Below are 21,455 nucleotides of genomic sequence, written 5' to 3' on the forward strand. Positions count from 1 at the left end.
AGAGTTGGTCACTACCTACGATGCTTAGTGATTGCAAAGTTAGAGTCTTAAAAAAAAAAAGAAAAAAGAGAAAACCAAAACCAACACATGTCCAGGTTCAGATATTTAAGTGTTGGGGTAAAAGGGAGGAGATCTATTAGGCCTGGACTTACACTGAAGGCTTTACTCTCTCAGGGGAAGGCTTTGGCATCCTCACCAAACCTCAGACTTCAGCATTAGTGAGACCTCTGGGTACTGCCCCTGCATAGCTGCAAATCAGTATAAGAGCAGCACTGCATGCAGCAGAGGAGTGGAAGGAGATGCACTGGCAGCACAGGGAGCAGCTCATCATGCCTCCCTCATCCATTCACTGCCTGAAACTGTTTGAATCTGGGGGGAAAAAAAAAGATTCCCCTACTCCCTGAAAAAAACAGTCAGCTAAATGTTTTCTTCACATATTAAAGAGAATCTTAGGTAGAGGGAAACCATCAAAATGCAAATCTCTGATGGCTCAGTTTTCACTGAGAGTAGGATTAATTCGGGGGGGATAGGGCTGAACTACAAGGGCTGAAGAAGGAATACACACTGCTCTCCTCGCCCTGCCTCTGCTGTCAAGAGCTTCGTCACTGGGGCCAGGCAGTGCCGCAGAGGGACATGGTCACCCTCCCTTAGAGACGTTCAGTGAGCCAAAAGGAAGATCAGTGACCCTGAGGAAAGGACCCATCACAGAATTACTTTTGTGTTTTATTCCCCTTCATATTTTTCCTCTTGTTTTCCTTCCTTCTTGGTTTATCAGTCATTTTCTTTTGAAAAGACCCGTTCCAACAGCTTCCTCTGAGCAGCCTGCTGTGCTCAGAGCTGAACTGTTTGTATCAGGTAGGCAAAGGGGATCAAATTTTCAGTTCATATTAATCAGCATGGCATCATGGGTTTCAGGGGAACTACACTAATTTATACCAGCTGTCCCTCTAATCCTCAGGGAACCAAGCCATAATTCGATAATCCAGGCTAACCACATCACAGTTACAGTCCTTTCTTAGTTATTACAGTATAAAATGACTATTGGGGGAAAAAAATGCAAAGCACCTCTACAACTCCCCAAAGACATAAAATAGCAATAAAATGCATTCCCTATTTATCTCTCTTCACAAACCTAGAACTTCCTTCTGCTTCCAAAGAGGTCTTGAGAGAGGACAAGATAGGATTCACCACTGTTACCACTGCAGCTTATTTTCAATGTATTTAGCATGTGCAGCATATTTAACATTTATAGCACTTTATGCCAAAGTGCTACTAATCTCAATAGAAAATTACATTAGAAAGCGTTGAATCACTCTAGAAGTTAACATAAATTTATCTATATTACAGATATGTATAGAGACACAAAAGAGGCTTGCAGAAAGAATAGTATTTTCTACTACATCCTCTAAAGCTGGAATGATGTCTCTATCCAATTTCATTAAATTTGTCCATTAGATTGGAACAGAAGAGGAAAAAAACCCTGTATTTTGGCTATCATGCTGTATAAATATATGCATATGTATGTGCATGTACAACATGCACAGACACACGGTTCTGCAAATTTACCTATACCCTCTTGCATATATACACAACATATCTGATAAACGTAAATTTTAATATTCATCCTCTGGACTACTGATATACTAACCAAGGTGGCTCAGCCTGACAGTTATGGGCCAGACACCAGTTTTGAGCCCCCCCCCCCCCCCCCCCCAACAGATTTGAACACAGACTGGTAGAAGATATCTGGGTGTTGATACCTGTTCCCAGCACTACTAATCCACTCCTTCCTTTATGCAGAGGTATAGTGAATGCCTTATTGCTCCAAGTGCCTTTGGAAGGGCATAGTACAGTGTTCTGCTCTTAAGGAAATGGTGAAGGACAAGCCACCTTCCCTCAGGGTCATAGAAGAAAAGGCAGTGAATTGGATGGAGTTAGTCGGAAGGCTTTACAGTGCAACTAAGCAATATCGTATCAAGTTATTAATTTCAGTGCATGGTGAGAGGGAGAGATCCTTTGTAAGAGATCAGTTTACATTTTTTATATTTACACTTTCCTACTATATTTAATTTAATTATAAAAATAAACAAAACATAAAAGATCTTTCTATTTTTTTCCCTCAGCTCTATAATTCCGTTTTGTGCACCAAAGAGCTTTAGAGAAAAACAAAACTAAAAACATTCCACGGGGAGGACAACCCAGTGAAAATCTCTTAGACTGCAGCAGTATTCAGAAAAGATGCAGCTAGGTGCAGAAAAAGATGAAGAAATGGTTTTAGATTGACATGAAAACATTCCTTAGAACCCTACTCCGAATCCCCTTTTAAAGGGCCCTCTTTCTGTACCGATGAAAAGTGAGCCTACTTAGGCTAACTTCTTGTAACAGCTAAATCTGTGAAAATCACAGAATGACAGAATGGTTTGGGTTGGAAGGGACCTTTAAAGATCATCTAGTTACAACCCCCTGCCATGGACAGGGACACCTTCCACTAGACCAGGTTGCTCAAAGCTCCATCCAACCTGACCTTGAACACCTCCAGGGAGGGGGCATCCACGACTTCTCTGGGCAACCTGTTCCAGTGTCTCACCATCCTAATCATAAAGAATTTCTTCCTTATATCTCATCTAAATCTACTCTCTTTCAGTTTAAAACCTTTGCCCCTTGTCCTATCACTACAGACCCTGGTAAAAAGTCTCTTGCTGACTTTCTTATAGGCCCCCTTTATATACTGAAAGGCCACAATAAGGTCTCCCTGGAGCCTTCTCTTTTCCAGGCTGAACAACCCCAACTCTCTTGGCTTTTCTTCATAGAAGAGGTGTTTCAGCCCTCTGATCATTTTCGTTACTCTCTTCTGGACCCACTCTAACAGGTCCATGTCTTTTTTGTGCTGGCGGCCCCAGAGCTGGATGCAGAGTTTACTCACGCCATCCGCAATTTTCATTAATGACAAACAGTAATTTCACTTATCATTTTACTTCTTTTTCAGTAAAACAAAAAGATTTACCAACATGGTTTCTCCGTGTAGTATCCAAATCTATTTTAATAACTATGCTGAATGTGGGCCACAACATGTGAGTGATTACTGAAGCCAGCTTATCAGATAAACTTCATAGTCAAATCCTGAGTGTAATGAAGTGACATGGAAATTACAACCAGCTCCATTACATTGCAGTGTGCCAATAGTGATAATACACTTTTGAAAACTGTCCAGGCCATTATAAAATTTCATTGAATCCTGTCAATTACTGCATACACATTTTAACATTTCTTTTCACCCAGGTTTTGAACTGTGGGTTTAAAAATTGAAACAACTATTTTGATAATCTTTTAATGGAATAATGCCTGCAAATAGTAACTTTACCAATTTACATTAGTTCTTGCCCATCTGCTAGTCCCAGCATAAAAAACCTTGAGAATGAGCTAACTGCAATACTCTCATAGAGTTCAATTTAGCAGGGTAATGGAGACATACTCATAGCAATAACAGTTAGTATAGACTTAACAAAAAGTCCTTCTACAGAGTGGCAGAAATAATAGGAAAGGAAAATAAATCTGGTTACAGTATAGGAAGTACCACAGAAAATGGCTTGGTAGGCTCTGACTGAGGAAAGCCGTCCATCTCCAGATGAGCACATGTAAGCTTGCAATTTAGCAATGTATTTATGAAGTCATGACAAATTATCTACCATCATGGGAGCCATATCATGCATGAACAAATGTAGAATAATTCAGGATAGCTATAAAAAGGAAGACATTTTGCTTCAAATGCTTTCCCTCAATTTTATTGGCAATTATATATGCTGACCTGCAATAACCTACTGTTTCTTGGCCTATGTGGTGGGTTGACCTTGGATGGATGCCAGGGGCCCACCAAAACCACTCTATCACTCCCCCTTCTCAGCTGGACAGGGGAGAGAAAATACAATGAAAGGCTCCTGGGTCGAGATAAGGACAGGGACATCACTCACCAATTACTGTTGCACGCAAAACAGACTCGACTTGGGGAAATTAGTTTAATTTATTGCCAATCAAATCAGAGTAGGGTAATGAGAAATAAAAACTAATTCTTAAAACACTTTCCCCCCACCCCTCCCTTCTTCCTGGGCTTAACTTCACTCCCAAATTATCTACCTCCTCCCCTCCAGCAGCACAGGGGGATGGGGAATGGGAGTTGGGGTCAGTTCATCACACGTTGTCTCTGCCGCTCTTTCCTCCTCAGGGGGAGGACTCCTCACATTCTTCCCCTGCTCCAGTGTGTCCCTCCCATGGGAGACAGTCCTCCATGAACTTCTCCAACATGAGTCCTTCCCACGGGCTGCAGTTCTTCACGAACTGTTCCAGCGTGGGTCCCTTCCACGGGGTGCAGTCCTTCAGGAACAGACTGCTCCAGCATGGGTCCCCCACGGGGTCACAAGTCCTGCCAGCAAACCTGCTCCAGCATGGGCTCCTCTCTCTCCACGGGTCCACAGGTCCTGCTAGGAGCCTGCTCCAGCATGGGCTTCCCATGGGGTCACAGCCTCCTTCGGGTATTCAACTGCTCCAGTGTGGGGTCCTCCACAGGCTGCAGGTGAACATCTGCTCCACCGTGGACCTCCATAGGCTGCAGGGGCACAGCCTGCCTCACCAGGGTCTTTACCACGGGCTGCAGGGGAATCTCTGCTCCGGCGCCTGGAGCATCTCCTCCCCCTCCTTCTCCACTGACCTTGGTGTCTGCAGAGTTTTTTCTCTCACATATTCTCACTCCTCTCTCTGGCTGCAATTGCACAGGTTCTGGGATTTTTTTTTCCCCCTTCTTAAATATGTTCTCACAGAGGTGCATCGCTGATTGCCTCGGCCTTGGCCAGTGGCGGGTCCGTCTTGGAGCCAGCTGGCATTGGCTCTATCGGACACGGGGGAAGCTTCTAGCAGCTTCTCACAAAAGCTACCCCTGTAGCCCCCCTACTACCAAAACCTTGCCATGCAAACCCAATACAGCCTACCTTTTCTGTGCATTCCCATTCTCACAATAAATTCCTTCCCTACTCCACATGGAGAGTAATTTTACACAACTAGAAGGTTAAATGTTTTTAGTCCTGGAAAGTGAGAACCTATTTAACAGTCATATTTGTTAATTTACTTGGAAATGAGAAATTATTTTAGCAAGAATATTTTACACAATCATCATGACTGATATGCATGCTTGTCTCCTTCCCAGCTTTCATCAAATATCCTTTAAGATGCTGCCTTTTTATGAAGAGGAATATCCCAGAAGAAACAAGCCTAAAACAAATACACTGTAAAATGTTGAAAAACTAAGCTCCAAATTTCAAGAAATGGATATTTTTCCAGATTTTTCTGGAAACAACACAATAGAGAGGATTTTAATAAACCGTCACATTTGTGCACCAACAAAACTATGAAATTCAGTCATGTTCCAAACAAAAAAGCATGGGAAATCTTCAAGACCTAATCGCTGGAAATGGCGTTCCCCCCCACTTGGCAGAATTAGTGAAAAATGATGGTATGAGAAGAACTAGCAAGGTATTGTATACAGCTGGCTAGAAAGAAAGTAGTTTCCAGAAAGATTTCCATAAACTTCAAGGAGATAGAAAGTCTGGCTTGAGAAGAGCAAAGCTGACTGCTCTGAGGATAGCGCTTCTGGACTCCAGTGCAGGAGGCATGGTCCCCCCCCCAAGCTGAGGAGAGGTCTGACAGCTGAGGCTGAGGAGAGGTCCCAATGGCTGCTCCCCTGATGCACTGCTATGCCCTGCACAACAGATCTGTGCATGGGCAAAGGACTCCAGGTAGGACTGTGTATGCAGAGTACATTAGACAGCTAAAATACGCACCTGGGTTATCAGTCAAACTGCCTCTACAATAATGAAGTGAAACAGGCGCTTCTGGAGTGCAATTAGACATTCCCCTTGGATGACACACACTGAACTCCAGAAATACCTTTGTGCTAACTGCACGAGGAGCCAAAACAATTAGTTTCAGTACAAATGCCCACACTGCAAGCATCTGAAGCTGATCAGAATAATCCAACACAGTCCTATACAAAGACACAAATCTCAGATTTGCAGAATACAAACTCGGGAAGAATTTGGTAATTTATCACAAGCATGCAAATCATGACAAGAGTTATGACAGAGAATTGGCATACCAAGCACAGTATCCTCTTACCTAAAAAGTACCATAAAGGAGGTTAGGCAAGACTTAACCTCTGTGGTACCTGCCCATTTATATGTTCCTACAATACTTCAAGTGTGTGACATCGTCTTCCTCCCTGGAAAACTGTCCCACAGACACTTACTTTAGCTTCACACCATACACACATCATTACTCCCTGATCCTATAGAGTCGCGGGCATATTCATTAAGACCACTTTAATTTAAGAAAGCTTACTTCCTCAGGTCTCTCTAGGAGACCTCTCCAGATGGCTGTTCAGAACTGGACTCAAGCTTATATGCATGATCTGCCTCAGTGGGATCCTGTGTCTGCACTGGCTATCAAGGGAACTTGGGGAGACAAGTCTCCTTGAAATTAGCCTTTGTAAATATCCCCCCCTAGTGCACACTTAGCAATTTCCATGAAGAAGGGTTATGTGCTGTAAGTTTATCTCTGTTTTCCAGCACTAACTTTCCCATCTTAACCAGCCCACAAAACTTTGTTCATTTTATATTTTAAAAATACATCATAATTATCTTCATATAAACTAAAAGTATTCTATAGATTCAATAGAATCGATTTCTTAAAGTGATTGCTTCTAGGAATAGCTAGTTCACAGCACAGCAAAGGACTGACTGTTCTTGACACAGTTAAAAAAAAAAAAAAACAACACAGAAGCTCATTAAAAATATTATTTACTGACCCTTTGCCTAATGCTCAGCAGCAATGTTGTTAAGTTCAATATCTTTGAGGCTGAATAGATACAAAAAGCCACTTAAGTAACATTGAAATTTTTAAAAGCTAAGCATGTGATCGGGAAAGGATACTAAATTAAAATGGAAAGAAATAAAAATAGACTCAGCCTACAAACACTGACAAAGCCTGAAGGTATACATAACTGCAAATGGAAAGAACAAGGAAGTGGTGTGTGTCAGTCTGGCTAATAGATGAGATGCCAAAAGTGGCACAAACAAGTAAGATCTTTCATTCAGAATATTAAAATCCTCTTCTAGTGATGTCCTTTGAAAAGAGCCTAAAATTCATTTCTCCTTATCCACTTGTAAATGGAAAGTCTTAGAAGTCCAGGATGCGGTAACATGGAAGTTGAAAGGGAAATAACTGAATCTGTAAACACAAATAATTAATTCTCCACATAGATTAGATGCAGGAAATATGTGAGAAAAATCTACCAAAGAAAAGAACAATTAAAGAAGATCAAAACTTCTCTAAAAAACAAACCTGTTTCATTATGATGCAGGATGCTGGAGAAATGCCTCCTCTTTCCTATTAAGATTACTTATTATTACAGCTAAAATACTTTGGGTATAGCTGAACTGTATCACAAGATAGCAGAGCTGTGACCATGACAATACCTGAGCGGGGCATGTGCAACCCTGTGTGACGCTACTTGGGTAACTGCAGCCTTGAGAACCTCTCTCATTCACAGTAAATCCATGCCACAGCAAAAGCATGAAGAGAAAACGCACTGACCTATATACAGTGTATTAAAGCAACAAGGCACCCAAGCCTAAGTGTCATGTGTCCAAGAATTCTTTGGGAACATAAAAACAACACAATGCAAATGATTATACCTCATTAAAATTTGTCACTCTTACAAGTAAGCTGAAGAATGACAAACTGGAAGCTAGCTATAGTGTTGAAGGTTAACTGCAGGGCATCTGAAGACCTCATGCAAAGATCAGTTGTTTAAAGCATTCATTGATAATATGTAATGTAGGATGACTATCATTAGGGCAAAATCAGACTGCGCAAAGCTACTCTGCTTAACCAAAACTGGAAGAAACTGAGAAACTTCAGAAGTAACAGCCTGAATTAAGTAAACTAAGCCTGAACGCAGATAAAATCCAATAGAAATTAATGCAAAATCATTCTTTCTATTTGAACTATTCATAGGCCTTATGAGAAACTTAACTAACTGCATATGTGCAGGAAGGTGGCTTGCTATTGTTCTGTACAATCCCTCTGTAGAGTGGGCAAACTTATCCAAAATGCTTATAGAAAATCAGGGTGCCTAAAGTCTGTGACATTACAAGTACTTCAGTAACCAGACATATAAATGAACCCTGAGGCATTCATAACAGCGTCTTTCCATGTGGATTTTCTGATGTCTGTCTAGGATGAAGTTACACTCCCGCAAGGATACTATTGTCACTCATTTTTGTTTAGCTTTATATTTTTGAGACTCACTTCGCTTTCTTCAAGTGACTGAAGTTGGCCCATAGACTCAAAAGTTTTAAGGGGACCACAAAGTCCTATATAAAATATGACTACCTAAGTTTGTTTCTTTAAGAAATCAAACACTGCTATTGTGAAAACAGAAAACATGCCATCATTTTAAGTACTGTATTCTGATCACCTCTTCTCCTAACAGAGTTCAAAGACTCAGTGATTTACAAGGTAAAATAATCTGTACAAGATAAGCGTTTGAAAAACATTTTCTCTAGAGGTGAATAAAAAAGAAAGGACATGATAAAAGTACAAATCATTTCTAATAGGGAGTAAGAAGATCAGGAATTTTCTTCCCTCTCTATTAACAGAATGCACAAGCAAACTTTCGAAGGAGTTGAATGACAATAAATTGAAACCTAAGGTTTGCCTTCAGAACTCCCTGTCATGAGCTGTAACTATATTTGAAGCTCTTGTGATTTAAAAAAAGGCATAGCATTTCAAAAAGACCAAAACTATTTGCCTTACCAAAAAAAAAAATCAAACAAACAGCATATAGAAAGAGAGACAAATCTAATGCTAAAAAGAATAAACCAGCTTCTAAATGTCAGAAGGACAAACTTTAGGATTAAATTGTCGCATATGTCTCAACAAGAATTTTTTTACGTTCATCTGAAGCACCTATTTCTGGTCAGCTTCAGAGCTATACTGTCAAAAAGCAAAGACTCACTATTCCTACAGTGTGTCAATGTGCCAAAATGCCAAGACTCTGCATGAGACTCCAAGCAAATATACGCTGCCTTATACTTACTACACTTCCCACAGTGGTGACAGGGATTTTTTTTAAGCATTACAGTTTTAAGACAGGACAATTGTTTTAACAAGGGTTGTCATAAACTGCCCCTTCCAGTTGACATTGCTTCCTAACAAGCAGCAGCACACAGCGTGCACACTCACAGATCACACTTTAGTAGTCACAGGGAACATACCTATCACCATTACATTTTTCTTTAAAGTTCCTGCAGTTTTCTCCTTCAACATTCTGAATACTAAAGCAACATTCTGAATACTAAAGCACAGCACTGTTTTAAAATTAGCCCAGGCCTCTGTTTTCACCTAATAATGAATATCTAGAAGTTGTTTTAACCAAAAGATCAGAATCCTTCAGAAAAATTACACTTCTCAGCACATTTCTTCTGACTGCAGGAGACACAATAACAAGTCTGCCTTTACCACAGCAGAAGGCACCAAGGAAAGCTCATACGTTCTGTCCTTAATCACACCCCGATGCAGCACAGTCTGAACTAGAAGAAGAAGTAAGTAACAAATCTTCCTCACATACCTGAAAGAAACCATGAGATTTATTTTCAAATTTGGAAAAAGAATGCATGCAGGCTGAACAGAAAAGCTAAGGCTTTTTAGCTTTTCTGCTATCTCTGATCTGCTTCTTCCCTGACAAACAACTGACCTCGCACCAAAAGCTGGCATCTGCATGGTACCCTGGCTTCAGGTGTCACTGACACCTCCAGTTGGCTGCACCTGGCCACTGCTAAGGGAGCAAGCATGGTGCAGTAGCCATCTCCCTGGCTTCAATGCCATGTCACATGTCATAGCCATGTGCATTTCTGTGTGCACATGTGGGATCTTGTGTTATGACACAGTACTTCCATGTTATAACATTGCCTTGTGTTTCATGGCTATGATGACTCCACAAATTATAGCATTGTAAGTTTTAAAAGAGCTTACTAGATGGCTGGTTGACATTTGAAGGATGAAATTCAGTAATGAAATGAAAGTAAGGAGACTATTTGAACTTTTTAAGCCATTTAAATTCTTGCCAATGATCATCTACATGGCAGTCTCTTTTATTTCAAAGGTATACGTCTCTAAAGTACTCTGGGCTGGGCACTTGTGCTCTCTATGAGGCACTGCCAGTAGTTCCAGTGATGAATTGGTTACACAAAGGCTTATGAGTGTGTTACAAATTCATACCAAAAACCACCACCTCCATTGCATCTCCACTCAGCATCCAAGTTTTCTTGGAAAAAGGGAACACACAATAGTTCCTCTCAGTTCTGACTTGAACAGAAGATCTAGTGCAAATCAAGACACAGCACTTGATCAAACAATAACCCATTTAACTAAGAATAGGTCTTCCTCAACCCTGGCATCTTGTGGAGCAGAAGATTTCTTTCTCCTTGGGGTCCTTGACAGCTGTTTATCAAGAGGGAGCCATAGATGCAAAGTGTCCACAGGCTTCAGATCTCTCATGTGGAAGACTACATCAAGGAGAAGTGAGTTTGGACTGAAAAAATATGGATGCTGTGTATGTTGGGGACCTGAAGAAATATGTTCTCTAGGCTGCTGCACAGAGTCTGAAGAAAAGATAGCTAGATAGTGGAGGAGCATAATTTATGTGGAGCTGACACTTCTCAGCAATGAAGGCTCTGAGGACATGGCTGGCAAACAAGATAGAGTTGATGAAGTTGTGCTTTGATCAAGGGGAAAACACATTTTCAGCATATTCTTAAATGTAATTTGAAACAAGATGTGTGGCTTTTTCAGGCACATCCATTCCTCTAATTTCTTGTCAAATGCTTGTGTTACCATTAGACTGCTAGGAGTTACAGGCAAGGAACATTTCTCTCATTTTCTTTTTCTTTGGGAAAGCTGGCACAATGTAAGTGCAATGACCAAAACATAAGCCTCAGTTATGATATGGATCCCATTGTGGCTACAATAGCCTCTCTGAAAAGCTACCATCATTTCTGTGACAAGGAATGCTCTCTGTGAAGAACTAATTTTAATCTCTAGCTTCTTATTATCACAGAAAGTAGTTTTATGCCATACTGACAATACTCATATTTTCCATTATCCTGTTTTTTTCCATGCAGGACAGAAATGTAAATATTGAAATATTTTCTCTATTTTGTGTAAACAATACAAATGAAGAACACTGATGGTCTCCAAAGAGAAGGAAGAAAAGTGTATTTAAAAATAGCAACTTAAGCTTCTTTCCTAAACAATTAAAATACTGTTTTCTCTCCAGAATATTAATAAAAAATGGAAGCTTTAGAAATTCATGACACATGGGGCTAAATCAGTCTACTACAGATTTCTAACATGTGTAACTCATGCATCATTTTTCAGAAGGGAATTTAAATTAAATTGAAATAAGAATGTTATACTTACTGTAGCTAATTCATCGAATTTGCCAAAAAGCTCATTCAGCAGCTTCACCAGCTCTTGGGCAGTACACTGTGATGCCAAACTAGTGAACCCCACAATGTCTGCAAACAAAATGCTGTAAAGAAGGAAAAAGACACAGGGATATCAGTACAGAAGACATCTTCAAATTCTCATTATCCTCTTTTATAGCACGAATGTGATCCAAAGCACAAACTCAAACAAGCCTTGAAACGCTACCAATAAAGTCTAGTTGGAACAAAAATGGCAAAGATTCAGGCAAATAGGCTGGTGCTGTCAACTGCTGTAGAGAACCCTGGGAGACTTTCAATGCCTATATACCTATCCTATATACCCATCCGGTGTACATAGGGCAAAGCACCTCATTTATGAGGTTTGCCCATGAGCACTCCAGGAGCACAGAGAACAATTGCTTCTCCTCTTTACAGCTGGGATCTTATCAGCTTGATTCGTTTCAAAGACAGTTTTTGCACTGGTAGAGTTCCACAGCCAAATTGATAAACCTTGCATGAGGTTTACTAAGTACTGAAAGACAGCAGTTAATAACTTGCGTGTGGTAGCTCCATGACGTGGTTTTACTGCTCCTCGTGAGGAGCTAGCATCCACAGTGTCAGGCCAGGCTTCTCTGTACTGTGCTGCATGTCTCAGGTAAGTGTCCAGCTTCCATTAATGTTAGCAAGGTTTTAATGTCCAGCAGTTTAATCTGCCTTAACAATCCCTACCCATCTGTGATGATAAGGGGAGATAGTTGAAAGAAGCACAGATACTACTGTGATAGAGAGAATAAAAATTATTGCACAGATCCTGAAACTCGAGAGTATGGAGCTGTGATCCTTTTAATTATTTAGATTCCTTCATTTGTTGGCAGAGGCCCAGAGCCCACTGCAGAAACCTAATGCATTTATCTCCAACACCCAGACTATAAATGTCAAACAAGTCTTTATTTATGCAAATGCTAACAAACAGTCCTGTACTACATGTCCTAGGTATACTTGACTTAGCTTGCAAACTGTAAGTTAAATTAAGCATTATGTACTCCTCTTCCCCTCAACAAACCTTCACTCTATAGATAAAATAGCAGATGCTAGAAAAGCAGGACTAACAAGTCTACCGTTTCCCATTCACCATAACCAGGTCTGAATTCTCCCATGAAGCTACAAAAAAGAGCAAATACAACTCCTGACTCAGCCACTGTTTCTGTAATTTCATTTAACCCAGTTGCTAAAATCTCTTGTCCACCAGAGCAGATTAGGTAACATATCCCAGGACAAAACCGACTCATCCGAAGTTCAACAGCTTTGATCTACCAACAAAGCCTCTATGTTGTCATGTTAATCCTTGGGGCAGCCTCCCCACTCTTTTCTTCTTTGAGTATGCTTTATGAGAACATTGCTCAAGATGGCCCCAGTTCAGGGAAACAATAGCTATTCCATTCCTATGCTGTTTAAACACAACAAAAAGGCTTCTTAAAATAAAACATTCAGCTAATTGACTAAATAGTCAATTTTACTGATTCGTGACTCTCCTATCATGAATGTGAACCCACCAAGTGATGAGTAAGGTAAAAGGCATTAGCAGAGTGCAATAACACCAGCAAAATGCTCTGCATATTTGCCCGTGAAGATCCACTTATTCTCTTAATTCTGGACTGACATCCTTGTTGTTTGACAGCCCTAGGATGGTCTTTCTGGAAATTCATCAGTTAATATCAAGTCATCCTCCTAAATTCCTTGAAGATTTTCAAATGTACTTAAATATGCATCAAGGTCTTTGATACAGTTTGCTTTATGACCCATTTGCTTTATGACCTAAATTCACATCAGAATTCATACAGTTGAAAAAGACACAGAGGAAAAAACAACAACTAGAATTGTTGCAATCCAACACATCATGTAGTTTCCAGGTTTTAGTTAGTATGGAGGGGGAGTGTAGATGCTATTTTATGATAGCAGCTTCTGCTAGCTTCTCTGCCATTTTACGTCTCATCCTTTGCACATTCTACATTTTGACTGTTTTTATTTTTCTATTTCGATTTTAAATACGGCAGTCCACATTTTTTTGTGTCTAACCACATTTACAGTAACAGTAATATCTCCTGCAGCACCAACATCCACTTGGAAAAAACCAGCATTTGGGGGGTTAGGCCTTTGAGGTAATAACAATGTTATCTGTTTACCAAGTTCTTTAACAATGAAGAACATACACATGCACACAAACCAGAAATGTCCAGTGTTTGTGGAGACTATACCACAATGTCTTAACAACTAACGGAGCAACCGTTACACTGCTGACATGTACACTTACATCAAAACCTCTCAATTAGTTAAGCACCGAGCACAGGAAATACATTCATGTACAATTATTCAGTTAAAAGGAAAGTTATTTTACATACGACTACCTTAATAAGTCAGTATGGGATCCTTGCTAATCCTTTAAACATTTTAAAAGAGTATCTAATAATGCTTAGCCCTCAGCATTTGATTTAAAACACTGGTAATTATACAAAAAAGTGAAGTCCATGAAAGTACCCACAATATATAACTGAACGTGTTATTAGGTAAAATATGTAATTATTGTGTGCTGAGACACAGTTGTAGCTCAGTTATGCTTGTGAATTATTTCATACTGCAGTTAACTGTATGTATATATTTTAAACCTAACAGAATATGTTAGGCAATGTGATTACTGATACACTTTTTTGGCATAAGGGTTTTTAAAAAAATTGTAACTGTTTTTTTACAAAATTTGTAACTATTTTAATACAATTTTCTTAAAATGTGCAAAGTATAACTGCTGTGTCTGGACGTGGCACAGCAGATGGGGGCAATGGTGTGACTACAAGCCCTGCCTTTTTTTTAGAGAAACTCTGCTCATTTCTACCACCATGAAATGTTACAACCATAGCAACTGCTGCATTTCTTTTGAATGTAGGCTGAAATACAAACGACCAAAACTGATTTTTCAGCAGGGATGGTAGGAAACAGCCAGTGGATGAGGAGGGGCTTTGCAGACCCAAAGTGCAACTGAGACTGCGAGCCTTCTGCTTCCACGGTCTGTTGCTACTCAGGGGTGGCAGTTCGGAGGAGGATGACCCCCTCTTACACACATGCAGCTCTGATATTCTAAAAATGGCATTGAAACTCATTAGCCAGTTCATTTTATTTTAGCTAGTGCACTGACCAATATTATCTCTTGCATTTCCTCACCTGCCTGCATCCATCTGTTGCCTCTTCCCTTACTACTTAGACTTCAAGTGTTGTGGGGCAGTGCCAACACTAACTCTTTATTGTACGATGTCTAAAACAAATTAGGGCAGCATCTTGGTCTGTGACACAGGGTTTTGACTATGGAGTCAAATTGCCCATCTGATGCAATAAACTTTTCTTCCCCTGTTAGGTCCTGCTCAGGTTTTTGGAACATAAAGGGCACAGAAAGCCTTTATCAGGAGGTGGCAAAATCTGCCACAGGGAATAAGAACAGAAAAGAGAATATAATTCATGCTATGGCCATGAAAATCATAAGGGTACTAAAGAGAGAAATTATAAGATATACAGTGCCAGAATTCCAGTGATATGCCTGAGCTGTTTCCAGGGCCAAACCATATTTTCAAATATATTCAAATATTTTCAAAGTCCAAGTCCACACCTGTTTCTCAGCAGAACACAAATTAACACTGAAATTCCATTTCCTTTGATTTCGTTATATTATTCACACAAAAATAATGAGTCTCTTAAATGTAGGCCATGTCTAACATTGATATACTTAGAAAAGTTAAGACAAAGCAACTATAGGAGTGACCTCAGTGTTAAGGCACATTAATCACTCCTGTAAATGCACTCATTCAAGAGCAAAGTAGCCTTGGTTCACTGTAACTTAATCGCTAATTGCCATGGAGGTTCACATCCTCAGAGAGGATTAAACTAGAGTAAACTCGGGCTACCTTATTTATGCATGAAAGAATCTTCATAATGGTATGGTATACAAAGGGACACTTCACAGTGATTGCCAAGTAATTTTATTTTAAAAAATATATATTAGCATATATAGAAACAAGAAGCAAGAAGCTACCCATTAACAATTGTTTCTCTTAACGAGCATTCAGGGATATGACTCTCCCTGCTTTAATTCCACAGAAATCTTAACAATGCCATTGGGGCACTCTGGTGAAAAACCAAAAAAAACCCAATCTCAATTAAACTGCAACTATTAAAGAAAGAAGAAAAATGAAAGTGGAAAGAAAGTGAAAACAAAGGACAAAGGTTACTTCTGTTTGTTCAACAGCATAGCTTGCACATGATTCAAGCACTGCTCTCCATGACAAGCAGTGTAAATGTGATGGTTAGCAAGGTTAAGTAGTTATTACAGTGCTAAGCCTGGTGTTGCCTCATTGCCCAGGGGCTCAGCAATGCTCTTACTCCTCCGTCCCATAAGTGCGCAAAGGGACCTCAAGGAACTATCATTCTCTTTGCTTGTGGGCTATACCAAAAACTCTATGCTCTTTGAGATAGTCAGCATTTGTCCTGTAGTTTTCCGTCATACCAAGATTTTACCAGGAAGTTCACAGGATCAGGAAGTTTGACTAATCTGGTAGAAACTTAAATCACTTTGGCTTTTAGACAGACAAGTTATTAGTGTCATAAGTTACAACAGCATGTCAATATTCTTACTAAATCCTAAGGGGAAAAAATAATCAATTATCGAGCAGAGCTTTGTCAAACTTTCACTCTGCTCTTGATTTTAAAGTCTGCGTGACGCCATTGTGTTGCAGGAGCAGTGCTGTCCTGGATTAGAGGTTTGCTTGCTCCTAACGCTGCCTGCTTGCTTACAAAAGGTGAGAGGAACATATACTGAGCATAACTAAAGCGCAAGACAGCAGCAGAAGGAGACTAGTTTGAAATCTTTCCTTCTGATGGCTTTATTTGAGATGCAAAACACACTTTTGTTACTGGTTTTCTCTCTCAAGGCAACAGCTATGGTTACCCCTTCCATGACTTAAACCCCACATCGCTCCTGTAACACCTTCTGCTCATAGCTAATAACCGCTGCTTGGTGCAGCTGCACGTGGCTTAGTATTGCCTTTCTTCTTGCAGCGCGCTCAAAGCAAAGCTAAAACCCAGTTTTGACTCTAGCTTTTCTGTGGCTATTTTCTGAAACTTTTGACCAGTCTTACTCTCATTTAGTAAAATAAGCTTAAAACTACTTGCTTTTTTGTATAATGATATTTTAGTTTTAACATTTTTTTAAAATTTATTGATTACTAGAGTGTAGCTTAAATACTCCCCACTGAAAACATGGCCTGTCTTTCTAACATTTACATAGTCACCTTTCTACTTTTGATAGGAAAATTAGCTTATTTCTGACAGAAAGCCACCCAATTTTTTCATTAATAATATTTTATACATAAATGGCTTGTTTTAGTCACCAGTAATACTAAATGATCTTACAACAATTATGTCCAAAACATTTTGAAATATACATAATCTCAGAAAGTTATTTGCAACTGCAAAAATCACCAAATTTGCTAATAAATTTCTTCAAAGGAGTTTAGTTTGCTACAGAACATTTCCTGTTACAGATGCTATGCACTGCATCTTTCCCTCTGATCTTAGAATACTTCCTCCTTTCTTAATGAAACACACCTAGCTTTCTGAAAAGATAACTTTTTCAAAAAAGCTTGAAAAAACATTTCCTCCAATTACTGTGTACAGTAATTGCATCTACAATTACTGACAAACAGTTCCTGCTAGACGCTTCATACACAGACAACATGCCTAAGCTCTAGTATCCACATAAATTTAGTATGACTGTACGCCCCACAGACTGCTGCAACAAAGCATATATGATAGATACCTGTATCTTAATGTGTAAACACAGATTTGTAAGCATTGAAGAGCAGTGTTTTTCTTTTGACTATTCATTTCCCTCCTAATTTATTAATGACACAGACAGATTGAGAGAGTGCACCCTCAGCAAGTTTGTGGATGGCACCAAGCTGAGTGGTGCAGTTGAAACGCTACATCCAGAGAGACCTTGACAAGCTTGAGGAGTGGACCCATGTGAACCTCATGAAGTTCAACAAGGCCAAGTACAAGGTCCTGCACCTGGGTTGGGGCAATCCCAAACATGGATACAGACTGAGGGATGAACGGACTGAGAGCAGCCCTGCAGAGGAGGACTTGGGGGTACTGGTGAATGTAATACTGGACATGAGTTGACACTGTGCGTTTGCAGCCCAGAAAGCCAATTGTAACCCAGGATGCATAAAAGGAAGCATGGCCAGCAAGTTGAGGGAGATGATTCTTCCTCTCTGCTCCACTCTCATGAGACCCCACCTGGGGCACTGCGTCCAGCTCTGGGGTCCCCAGCACAAGAAAGACATGGACCTGATAGATTGGGTCCAGAGGAGGGTCACGAAAATGGTCTGAGGGCTGGAACACCTCTCCTATGAAGAAAGGCTAAGAGAGTTGGGGTTGTTCAGCCTGGAGAAGAGAAGGCTCCAGGGAGACCCTATTGTGGCCTTTCAATATATAAAAGGGGCTTATAAGAAAGATCAGGAGGGACTTTTTACCAGGGTCTGTAGTGACAGGACAAGGAGTAATGGTTTTAAACTAAAAGAGGGTAGATTTAGATCAGATACAAGGAAGAAGTTCTTTACTATTAGGATGGAACAGGTTTCCCAGAGAAGCTGTGGATGCCCCATTCCTGGAAGTATTCAAGGTCAGGCTGGTCAGGGTTTTGAGCAACCTTATCTAGTGAAAGATGTCCCTGACCATGACAGGGGATTGGACTTTAAAGGTTCCTTCCAACCTTCCAACTCATCTCTGTCACAAAAAAGGAGTTGAGCTGGTTCAGCACAGGCATACAAGTTACATAACATCATTATATCATACTCCTTGACTACCTGGAGCATTTCTGTGTTGACAAGCCCTGAATCATCCCTCCAGGACCTTCTGTATTCCCGTTTTCTCTCCTGTGATCCCTGCAGGCAGGCATAGCCAGCACCTGCCCAGTGACTCTGCAGCTGTCCCGCAGCACTGCAGGAAGCTGCTGCACCTGCTAAAACAGAGCGTGGAAAGCCTGTGGCTTGGCTGAAGAGATTTAAGCTGCTTCCCAACTGTGAGTATTGACGGAGCAACCCTTTTCTATGTCACTCTATGGGGCGTTCAGAAAGAGAAATCCTGCCAAGTTACACAAGACATTTAAGAGCTTGTAGGTGGTAAATGTTCACTTTTAACAGCGCTCGTTCATCTGCTTTGTGCACTTGAATAGTCCTGCTGGTTTCAATGGAGCCACTTGTATAAACAAATACTCAGCAAAATAAGGAGGGATTGTATGCCCTGTTTTTTCTTTCCACTTGGGTCATTTGTTTAATTAGAGTACAACTTATAACAAGAATGATATTTTAACGGCACATGCTGCCTCAGAAAGGAACCTGTAGGGTTTTTTTTTTTCCTTAAAGATTAACCATAAGGGAAAATTATTAATAATTTTATCTATAACTCACTGCAATGATGAAGAAACAAATGTTCTCAAAAAATTAAAGAGGGCTGTTAAAATGAAAAACAAAGGAAGGGTTGTCTTTACAAAATAATCATTCATGAAAACTAGTTCATTGTGAAGTCTTATGAGCTCAGAAAGCCTACACACAAAGGCCTGTTCATAGGCGTCATGATCACTGCTTTTTAAAATGTTGGAACGGGTAAGTTAAATTCAAAAGTTTTTTGAGTTCTGATGCTTTCTAGAAGACAGGACAGATCAGAAATATTTACATATAGATAGCTGCAGACTGTGCTCTGGCCTCAGACTGGGTCACAACAACTTCTAAATGGCCACGAGGAATCTTTTTATTGGTAGCTTTGAATCAGGCAGTGTGTTGCCTGAAATTAATATATCTTCTTACAAAGCAGCCAGTTTTATTTCACACTTGTAAAAATTAGGCTAAATGAAATTGCTGTACCAGAGGCTCAAGAAATTGGTAGCAGTTCACTGTTCACTTTCTGTTTCTCTCTTGAACGTTATTTGAGTTACAGAGCAGAGTGAGAAGTTGTCTGTTAACATACCAAGTCAGCCATATCTTCATCCATGCGTGTGTTGAAACAGTTTCATTAATATCTAATGGAGTGGGAAAAGTCCGTTTCAAAACAGACAAACAACAAAACGCTCCATACAGGGCATATATTTGAGCTAAAACACAACTTGAAATTACTTAATATATCTGCATGGAGAAATTCAGTCAGGAGTAGTGTGTTTTTACAGTAGCCATGGTACATATATATGTGATCTGTAAATTCCTCAACCCTGTAGGGCCAGACAAGGGATAAGAAAAGGAAATATTAATCCTACATTACTTAACCTAATCTTGGGAAAGAGCTGTCTCTTGTATGTTACAAACCATACTACTGAGCATCACAGAAGAGCTGTTCTGTTGGTGAGTCTTCACATGTAAGCTGACATCTGGTCCTCACATCCTTCATTGTGACCTTGGCTGGGGTCACCCCAGTAAGATAACACCTACACTGTGTTGAAATGGCTCCTGAACTGTATATGGACTATTTCCTTCTCATGAGGCACAGATATTATACTGGTTGTGATTATTTTACCTTCCTGATGCTTGAATTTAGTGCCCTCACTGGGTTCACGCTATAATAATTTTGGATGTGTATTTGCATGTCTTGTTTTGCATATTGCATTTGCATTAAGTTGTTTGTTTCCATTTAAAACACATGCACTCATTTCCTACTGTACAGCAATTCTGTTCAAAAACTTTACAAGGTAGCAGATATACAAAAAGCCTCATTTCTTCCCCTTTGACAAAAAAAGCCGTATCTTCTTCAAGATCATTGGGTAATATTCAGGTATTCCACACAAAACGTAGGAAAAGAAGCAGCTTACCTGTAGAGTGAATAATTTGTTGGCAAAGGACTGATTTTTATCAGCTTGTGACAATTCCTTTTGACCTCTTCTTTGAGAAGAAGAGAAATATATTTGCATAGAGAAATATATTCTGTTTTAACCACTACCCTTTACACAGTGTACACAGGAGATAATAAAACTTGCCTGGGAAAGATTTTTTGTTCCTTTTTGCACATGCACAAATACGTACAGAGGGTTGGAATGGATAACAACCTTTTCTTGTACCATTATCTCACTTCCAAAAGTAAGGTGAATTTGGGCCTAGTGATCTTTCTCTTTTGACATGAAACTGCTGAACACAGAGCTTTGATGCTCTTCAAATGTTAACAGTTAATGGATTGTGAGAGAGGAGAAAAAAGTAGTTCTTTCCGTATGTTTCACTTAATCTTCAAATAATGCAAAAAAAATGACAGAACCACCACAAAACTGCATTAGGAGAAACCAAATAAAAGGAAGGGGGAAAAATGCAAATAAAGGTGATAAAAAGTTGACATAAATAAACAAAATATTCAGAGAAATTAATTTAAAAATACAAAAGCTAAATGAAAAATAGTTACAGAACAAGAAAAGAAATATCTCAAGTGGCCAAACAACATTTCAGATTGTGGACTGTCAGCATTTGTTTCTGCAAAGCTCAAGCAGTAAGCATGAGCATTGTGCAAAGGACCTGCTTCTACTGGAACTAAATTATAAAAGTTCAAGCTCTGGAATTGGAGGAACATGGAGGGTTCAAGCTTTCAGCCTTTCTCTGCACTTCTGGCACTTTCAGTAAAGTTATATAACAGACCTTCCCCAAGTTATGAGCTTGTACATGTCTTTCTTAGCAGGAATTTTTCATTTGCTAAATGCGAGCATTTTGGAGGAGAAAAGGGTTTTTTCCCCACAAACCACTACAGTTCCCAGGGCCCTTGCAAGTTCCTTTGATGGCACTGTCGTTCTGCATAGGAAGTCATCTATTCAGTGCTCCTTTATGGGCCATATTCATTGATGCCCTTAGAACA

At 39.9% G+C, this 21,455-nt stretch overlaps 1 protein-coding gene across 2 annotated transcripts in view; it reads right to left on the bottom strand.

The window, feature by feature from the left end:
* ADCY1 (adenylate cyclase 1) overlaps positions 1–21,455 on the bottom strand; it is a 164,954-nt gene that overhangs the window by 74,536 nt on the left and 68,963 nt on the right. For both annotated transcript variants that reach the window (XM_076330729.1, XM_076330728.1), the window contains exon 4: positions 11,527–11,638. In XM_076330729.1, the coding sequence (XP_076186844.1) occupies positions 11,527–11,638 (112 nt within the window). The remainder of the gene's footprint in view (positions 1–11,526; positions 11,639–21,455) is intronic.

This window comes from Aptenodytes patagonicus, chromosome 2, assembly GCF_965638725.1.
Source record: "Aptenodytes patagonicus chromosome 2, bAptPat1.pri.cur, whole genome shotgun sequence".
Taxonomy (NCBI): Eukaryota; Metazoa; Chordata; class Aves; order Sphenisciformes; family Spheniscidae; genus Aptenodytes; species Aptenodytes patagonicus.